General features: G+C 40.3%; 1 protein-coding gene across 1 annotated transcript; it reads left to right on the plus strand.

Annotated features, from left to right (window-relative positions):
* Nucleotides 1–703: 703 nt before the first annotated feature.
* Nucleotides 704–8,032, plus strand: LOC135249732 (D(1) dopamine receptor-like). The gene is made up of 2 exons (XM_064325248.1): nucleotides 704–1,739; nucleotides 1,829–8,032. Exon 2 carries the CDS (start codon nucleotides 3,162–3,164, stop codon nucleotides 4,518–4,520), a length of 1,359 nt encoding a protein of 452 aa, XP_064181318.1. The 5' UTR covers nucleotides 704–1,739; nucleotides 1,829–3,161; the 3' UTR covers nucleotides 4,521–8,032.
* Nucleotides 8,033–9,370: the final 1,338 nt, after the last annotated feature.

Here is a 9,370-nt window from a genome sequence, read left to right on the forward strand (position 1 = left end):
ACATACTATATCCATAATTGCTTTCTTTCAGTTATGCAACATAGCTAAAATGAGGCATTTCCTGTCAGCGGAGGACACCGATAAATTGATCCATGCTTTTGTTATGTCTAGGCTAGATTACTGTAATTCCCTTCTATCTGGCTGCCCTAATAACTCGTTAAAGATTCTCCAGCTTGTGCAGAATGCAGCTGCTCGTATCTTGAACAAAACTGAGAAGTGTGAACACATTACTTTAGTGCTAGCGTAGTTTCACTGGCTACCCATTAAGCATAAGATAGCCACCCCCCCCCCCCCCCCCCCCCATCTATCAAAAAATATACAGGAAAAGGGAGAGTACATGTTTGTTTCATTCATTGTTGGACTTTCTTTTTGTTTTGGGGGTTGGGGGTGGTGAAGCAACTTCACCACTGTTTGTATTTTGCAAAGCTTAAATTAAAAAAATAAATCTTTGTTCTGTCTACTGTACAGGGCATGCCATTTCTGTTTCTGAAGCATTATACTCTTTATCGACTAAATAAATAGACTGCATTTATATAGCGCTTTTATCCAAAGCACTTTACAATTGATGCCTCTCATTCACCAGAGCAGTTAGGGGTTAGGTGTCTTGTTCAAGGACACTTCAACATGCCCAGGCCGGGGTTTGAACCAGCAACCCTCCGACTGCCAGACAATCGGTCTTACCTCCTGAGCTATGTCGCGACTAGTTGGCCTCAACTAGGTGGCCTCATTAAATTAATTTAGATAGCTTTTTGATCTATCCATCCATCCATTATCTATACCCACTTATCCTGAGCAACGTCCAGCATGCCGCCCCTTTTTGATCTAAGTAGATTTAATTTCTTCTATGACATATTTTAAGAATTTTTAAGAAGTGTGCGTGCATGTGCATGTGTGTGCATATGTGTGTGTGTGTGTGTGTGTGTGTGTATATGTGTGCATGCTTGTGTGTGTTTTCTGGTAAAAAATAAAAAACAACTTTCTGCCACTTTCAGAATTAGTCACTGTCGCTTTGTATCGACAGCATCCACTCTCAGAAAAACGGCACGACAAAGTGCCTTAAAAGGTGCACATTTGTCACTGGAGTGGAACCCTTCTGGTACATAAAACTGTGACCCTAACCAGCAACATAAATTGATTTGCAGCTTTTTGTACCCAAAGAGAACATTATTCTACTTTCAGGATACACTTGGGAAATTTGAACAAACGACAAAAATCATACCGCCACAATACGTTTATTTCTGAGAGTGAAGTACATGCATGTCATCTTGAAAAGTCTGGTATCCTTATGCCATCCTGCAGCTTACAATATCAATACGTCAGGTCAGTCGAACGTAGAGCTTTACTTGGACACCTTTATAAACTTACGTTATGAGTATAATTAGGTATTTTTATGACGCATAGTATAGTCGTTTATGACCATGTTAAACCCAAAGATAATCGTTTCACTTGTTAAACAAGATGAACTGCGCGCAATTGTCAAAATATGGACAACGGCGTCAAGCCGTAGAGACCGCGAGCGCCTATATAAGGCTGCGTGGCATGGCGCGTGAGAAACATAAGAGCCGCTGAGTTTCGTTCAGCTCTGAGATTAATGTAATATAGACGTCAGTGCAGAAGTGGGAGGAAAGGGAGCGGAGTTCTTTGGAAATAAACGTCTCTAATGTAGTCGAACCTGGAACAGAAACTCATGCTTGGCAGCTGTCTCAGTTGAGATGTTGGACACGAACAGTACTGGACGAGTAAGTGCGTGCATTTGGTTTTACGTCTTTTTGTACGCGCTGAGGTAAACATGACTAGACGCTCATACTGTTCACTTATCTCATTTCAGTGGAGAGTCAATGGCGTCTACCTGCGCAAAGAAGGAATAAACTTTCGGGAAACGAATGCAGCTCCTAAGTTCAAGAAATTATTGGTTACAGAATGAAGCACGGGGAAGGGTTCCGCTGCATCTTGCTATCCAGGCGCAGCTATGAGTATTTATGCGATTTTACGGGAAACACCAAACGGGAGCAAATGAAGACGGAACATAAATCGCCGAAAAACAATATGGAACCAGCATTGCTCTTCAGAGGATTTAATTACTTAAAGTTTGTGAAACGCAATATCCAATATTGTAAAAAATAGGAAGATTGGTAGATTATGGAGCAAAAACCAAACGGTAGTCTGGAATGAAAAACTAGCCTATCAGAGGCTCGCTTAATCTTTCATCCGCGTGTAAAACGAGTCCAAACGCAACGCATTATTGCTGCGCTTTCTGTGTTCCTGTCCGTAAGTGTAAAGCCACTGTTGGGAAATGAATGGCAGAAAACACAACTGGTAATGACAGATATGTATTTAGCTGCATGTTCTTATTGTTGTACGCAAGTAACAAAAAACAATTTAGCAATTAACATATACACCTGAACATACCACGGCTACCGTCAAATAACGAGGTGCATATCAAGTATAAATACACAAGAACTATACTAGTCGCTAAGTTTTTAGTGAGATGTAAAACTGACGTCAAATCCAGCCACTTGTTATTCATTATTTTTAATAAATGCTGCAGGGAACACGTAACGAATTTGACTTAGCCACGCTGTTGCTCTATTATCCTGTATGCAATTTTTGTTTTATGTGTTTTCAGAAGATGGGCTTATTAAAAAGACAGTAAGGATTTTATTACTGATTGCCGACCCAGAGATTAAATATACCATGTTCGCTTACTGTCGCGTGTTTGTCCTGGAGGAGCATCGCTAAAGAAAGGAGATCGCACAGACGCTTCAAAGGTCATTAACAGGAACAAATCAGATAAACGCAGCTTCTAATTTGATCGATACACTATTTCGATAAAGTTACTGTTGCATGAATGTTTGTAAAGTTGTGTGACACGTCAGTCCGTTGAATAACAACCACGTGAACCGGGAGAGCAGGAATAAAAACATAAGAAAAAATCCGAGTTAATATATGGAATTCATTGTGGAAGTGCAGTGAAAATAATTTTATTGTGAAAGAAATGACTGAGTGTCACCCTGTTAAGTTTACTTTGAAATATCTATCCAGCTGTTGTGAGTTAATTGTTATAACACTATGGAAGGAAGGCAACAGAAACTCTACACCAGCCTGTCTTCAGTCCTGGTACTTCAGTGCATCTCCAGTCACTTGTGATTATGAGCTGAGTTATGCTTCCAGGAGCTGAAACAATGGATTTGAACTTCTCAACCGTCCTTGACAGTGGCTTATCAGAGACAGACTCGTCTGTGCGTGTGCTAACTGGCTGTTTCCTGTCTTCGCTCATCGTGTCCACTCTTCTCGGGAACACATTAGTATGTGCCGCTGTTACCAAGTTCCGCCACCTTCGCTCCAAAGTAACTAACTTCTTTGTAATCTCACTGGCAGTGTCAGACCTGCTGGTGGCCATTTTGGTAATGCCATGGAAGGCTGTGACCGAAGTTGCTGGCTTCTGGCCATTTGGCTCCTTCTGTAACATATGGGTGGCATTTGACATAATGTGCTCTACGGCATCAATCTTGAACCTGTGCATCATTAGTGTAGACAGGTACTGGGCCATATCCAGCCCGTTCCGCTACGAGAGGAAGATGACGCCCAAAGTTGCATTTGTGATGATCAGTGTGGCATGGACTCTCTCGCTCCTCATCTCTTTCATCCCTGTACAGCTGAATTGGCACAAGGCGCAGACTACCAGCTACTTTGACCACAATGGCTCCTATGGGGATCTTCTGCTGGACAACTGTGACTCCAGTCTCAACAGGACTTACGCAATCTCATCTTCTCTAATTAGCTTCTACATTCCTGTGGCCATTATGATCGTCACATACACTCGGATTTACAGAATAGCCCAGAAACAGATCAGACGCATTTCTGCCCTGGAGAGAGCTGCAGAGAGTGCCAAGAACCGGCACAATAGCATGGGGAACAGCTCAAGCGTGGAAACGGAGAGCTCCTTCAAAATGTCCTTCAAAAGAGAAACTAAAGTCTTAAAGACCCTGTCTGTGATAATGGGTGTGTTTGTGTGTTGCTGGCTGCCCTTCTTCATCCTGAATTGTATGGTCCCCTTTTGTGAGCAGGCACACCCCAACGGTAGTGCCGACTTCCCCTGTGTCAGCTCCACCACCTTCAACGTGTTTGTCTGGTTTGGCTGGGCTAACTCTTCGCTTAACCCCATCATATATGCCTTCAATGCTGACTTTCGTAAAGCCTTTTCCATTCTTTTGGGCTGTCACAGACTGTGTCCAGGAAGCAATGCCATTGAGATAGTCAGCATCAACAACAATGGAGCACCACCACAACTGGTCCACAATCAGCCCAAAGCATGCTTCTCAAAAGGGTGCATCCCTAAAGAGGGCAACCTCAGGCACGGAATCCCTCACACCATCCTCAGCCAGGATGAGGAGCTGCAGAAGAAGGGGAATGCTATTGAGAAAATTTCTCCTGCTCTGTCAGGCAGCCTGGACAGTGAAGCTGACCTGTCTTTGGACAAGATAAACCCCACAACACAAAATGGGCAGAACAGCACATAAGACTTGCAGTGGAATCCTTCCAGTGCACATTTACATTAGATTTTTAAACATTTACGTAGATGAAGGTAATTAATTCATATGACTTGAAAATTATCCCAGCATGAGTGGAGAACTGGCAAACTGAACTTCACGAAGGACAATAAATTCTGTGTTTGTCTTAAATCTGAAATACACAGAATGTTCACAATGACGGCACTTTATCCTGAAATGATCTGCAAAACATTATTTATGCGTTAAAAGAGAAATAAAGGAATAAAATAGTTCAAAGTAACTCAAATAAAATAACCAATGTGCATGTGTAGAGGAGTATCACAAAAATATGAAGAACTCTTTTTAAAAAAAAGTGTTACCTGAAAGTGAATGCATGTATCTATTCATCTAGATAAGTTAGTAGGGCTTAATTGATCATTTACAGTTCATTTTACACACTTTTGATGAGTATTACTGTGGGATAAATGGTTGAATATTTTGCAGTGAATTACAGTATATTTGACTTATTTTTGTATTTCTACATTTATTAAAATAATTTGAGAGAAATTCTTAGTTTTGCTTATAATAATCAATCTTGGTCTTATGAGAATTCATTCATTCATGTAACCTTTATTTAGGTCTCGGAAGACATTGAAGTTGTTTGCTCCCATTTGCAATGGGACAGAGATTGCAACAACATAAAACAAAAATTAAATTAAAAAATAATAAAATTAAAGTTCAATCAAACCGCAAATACAGTCAGTGATTACATTTGTATCTTTGAAAAGTAAAAAACGAGCAATTTGGCCTTATTCATTAAAATGTGGTCTTTTTTATTAAAAGCAGTAAATTCCTCTTCTGTTTATGAGTGCAGAGTAGAACACTTACTGTAACTGTGGTACTAGCTTGAAATAAATTAAAATTCAATATGGATACCAATGAAATACATATGTATTACCGCTTCTCTAGTCTAATAAGAACTATAAATATATATGTATCACTTTTTGTTAATTTTTCAATCTCTTTGTCTCAGTGTGTACAACTCTACCTGAGTAGGTTCATTTGGTATAGATCTTATCAGTATGCCTTTGTTTCTTTTGTGTTTAGCTTTAAAATGTTTGTAAAGCATTTGTGAGGACCAGTTAATTTCCAAATGAAGACAAAGAGCAAAATGTTTGTGTTTCAGATATGATAAAATATGTGCGCAGCAGACTTCCTGTATTAGATGAGGTTCGAGCGAGGGAGGTCCCATGAGACCAGTGTGCTTTTTTAGGATCAGGTGCAGCATGAGGAGTGAACTGCCTAACACCTGGTCCCTTATCTTGGGCCCTCCAATGCCTGTCATACCCCCGTTCCCCATGGTTCTGCGTTGGTTGGTCATTGTGATATTCCCTCTCTACATCAAAGGTATGAGCTGTGCTACATCTTTCTCCATGCTATTCTTCAATAGGGGAAACATCTAGTGCTGCAGAAAACTGGTAGCTGTGCTGAAAAGGAATTGCATTCTTTTGTTCAAGAACCATTCATCTACAATACATTTGGAAGTAAATAACCTTTCGTTTATGGTTAAATTTAGATGTAAATTGTTTCAGCACCTAAATGGGGTTATACTACTACTTTTGGCTATACATCCCAGCATCCTGTTGGCCTTTTTTTTACTGCTACAGCTCAGTGCCTATAACCTGAAAGGCTTTGGTTGATCATTACTCCCAGGTCTTTTTCAAATTGTGCACTTTTCCAATTTTGTCCCTGCCGTTGTTTTTAGTTTTTTTTCCCCACATGTCCAACATTTAGATATATTGAATTTCATTTGCAAGGTTTATGCCCGCTTCTAGATTTTGTTTAAATCTACTTGGATTACTTTACTACTTTACAAACACCTGTAGAGGGAGTCACAAGCTGAAAGAGGCTTGAAATACTAGATAAGCACATAGCTGCTAATTTTACTGTTCTGTTTGCTGGGGCACAGCAATGATCTCTGGGATGACACCCCACAGTTGGCTGCCCTGTACAGACACACATGGTTTTCTGTCCCATACAGACGCACAGTTAGCTGTCCTGTATAGATGCGCACAGTTAGCTGTCCTGTATAGATGCGCACAGTTAGCTGTCCCGTATAGATGCGCACAGTTAGCTGTCCCGTATAGATGCGCACAGTAGCCAAAGCCAGTGACAAATGTTTAACCTGGGGGTTAACCAACAACAAACTTCTGTCTATATATCAAAATGTAACTTTAGCGACACACATTAGGAAAAAATATTTTAAATGCATAGATGTCTACAGATGAATGTGTAAGAACAGCGGGATTATTTTTTGTATTTCTTCTGGTGGGAACAATAGTGAAAGGACATGTAGCTTATCTAATAAAGTGTCCTTACTGGTTTGCAACTCATCACAACACCCTCTTCTATGCTTCTGTGTAATACAAGAGGAAATTCATTATTGAGACTAGAATGGGCTAGAATGTCAAAGTGGGGAAAAAAGGAGTGGTGTAGCTTGCCAAAGTACTGAATACTGAATTATAGCTACAAGGCATACTAAATTCAATGTGTTTCCTTGGAAGTGACCAAAGCCTTTAGAGTTAGTGCCTCTTTTAGAAGAGTTCTGGTCCGTATGGATCCATTTTCAGACAATTCTATTGCAACAGTTGTACTTTTTAAAGTGCTGCAGCGTGGATTGAGTTCCATATTAGTTTCACTTTACATTTGCATACCTTCCTTCTCTTGGGTAAATCAATACTAAGAATAGTGTGAGGGATCAGAGGAAGCAAGTGTCTGCCATATACTCCTGAAGTCGGTAGGAAAGGATCCAGCAATCAGGAGATAAACGACTTCAGTTGACTGGTTGGGAAAAATGGGATGAAATTGGAGATGCTGCTGTAATTACTCTTCAGAATCCACTTTCAGGCCTGGGTAACTGCTCTGGATCTTTAATGAGAGGGTCACCAACCTAATTACAGAGACAAACATCTCATGTTGTTAAACTTCACTTGTGCACGTAACCAAACAGCTTGGATGAAAGACCGAGCACGTGTCACCTGAGAGAAGTGAAGGTTTTGCATCCTTGCAGAAATACGTATTTGACCCAGGTCTACATCCTTGCATAATTGATCTCATAAACACCAGCTTTTTGAAAGAGCGTTGCCATATTCACTAATGAGAATATGACCTCATTGTTGGTCATGAGCTATTGCCTTACGTGTTGGGAGAGAACTATGCAGGTTAAGGCTGTTACGTACAGTAAAATAGCAGAGACATTTAACTTAAACATACGTTGAATGACAGATTGAATTGTAATGACGATGCTTTTTCAGAGCACACAAGGTCTGTCTGCAATGAATGTAACTGACAGTAATGACAGCACAGGCTGCACACATCACACATTCCAGTGTCAAGTATATATTCATTTCTGTCTCAATATCCCTAAAATGTGTCCCATGTCTTATTATGGCATTTCTAATTGTGTACCTGCTACAATTATAATATAGGCTATTTGCTGCATGTTGCTTGTCATATATTAAACTCAATCTGATGTATTTTAAGTGTGCTTGGTCACTGACTTGCACACATACACACACACACACATGCTTTTACCCATGACTGTGACTGACTTTGTTTAATCATTAATCATGTCTCTGTATTCCTGACTGGAAAGTTTCCCAGATATATTTTTTTCTGTACCCATCTCAGTATCTTCCATACTTTCAAAGGTTTTTATATACGCAGGAATATTAGCATGGTTTTCTGTGTCATGCAGTTAAATTGATTCTTAGCCTAGTATTTATTTATTTCTCACTAAATCCTGCTATCTTTTTCTTACTAGTTGTAGTCAGCAACTGTGTGTGTGTGTGTGCGAGGGGTGGGGGGTGGGGTGAAGGCTAATACCTAACCCTAACCCAATCCTGCACAGTAGTTCTTATTTGCTTGTAAACACAGAAGGGGTGGGGCGGAGGTAAAGTGATGGATGCCCCTGCACATTCCATTTGTTCCTCTTTTGAGCCCATGCAGAAGCTGCAGGCAGGCAGCCCCCAAAGCAAAGCCATCACTCAGACAGCAGCACTGCAGCACATCAATATTATGCAACCCACTTTCCATTTTTAGAAGGATCTGCTTGACTGAAATGGATGTTGATGGCAGTTGAATTTAAAGGTGAAACGCTGGACACCTGCAGGGCTTAGACATGCACACAAGAACTACACATAGACATTCACACACAGGAACTACACAAAGACATTCACACTCAGGAACTACACAGACTACATACTACACATAGAACATACACTACCTTACTGAACCCATGTTTAGCAGTTGTCTACGACCATGAAATGCACTTTTTTTGTACGTCGCTTTGGATAAAAGCGTCTGCCAAATGAATGTAATGTAATGTAACATAGACATTCACACTCAGGAACTACACAAAGACATTCACAGTCAGGAACTACACAGACAGTTTATAAGCTGGAGTCCTGCTGTTTTCTGGATCCTGTCTAAGTGAGAATAAACCTCAGGGGTAGAAAAAGGGCAATAAATATTTATCCCACAGTGCCACTGTAACGATGTACTCCATGGCTGGACTTTTAGCAACAAGTTCTGTTTACTTTACCATGGAAAAGGAATGAGGGGATGACAATGAGACTACCTCCATTCCCATGGCGACATGCCCATATTGACATTACGCTTTCAATGGGCTCAGAATTTATGTGTTGAGTCCTTCATAAATTATAAACATTGTATTTATTTTTGGGCCATGAAAATACACTATATCAAACACAATCATGGTGGCAGAATAGGTATTTATCAGGGGTAAGTTAATCTCAAATAGTTTTTTTTTCTCTCCTGGAATCTCTAGTGGAGTTGAACATGAGGGGGTGGAATCATGG

This window comes from Anguilla rostrata, chromosome 3 (assembly GCF_018555375.3).
Source record: "Anguilla rostrata isolate EN2019 chromosome 3, ASM1855537v3, whole genome shotgun sequence".
Classification (NCBI taxonomy): Eukaryota; Metazoa; Chordata; class Actinopteri; order Anguilliformes; family Anguillidae; genus Anguilla; species Anguilla rostrata.

Excerpts from the sequence above, each read along its gene's own strand:
- LOC135249732 (XM_064325248.1), top strand. The coding sequence starts at position 3,162 with ATGCTTCCAGGAGCTGAAACAATGGATTTGAACTTCTCAACCGTCCTT.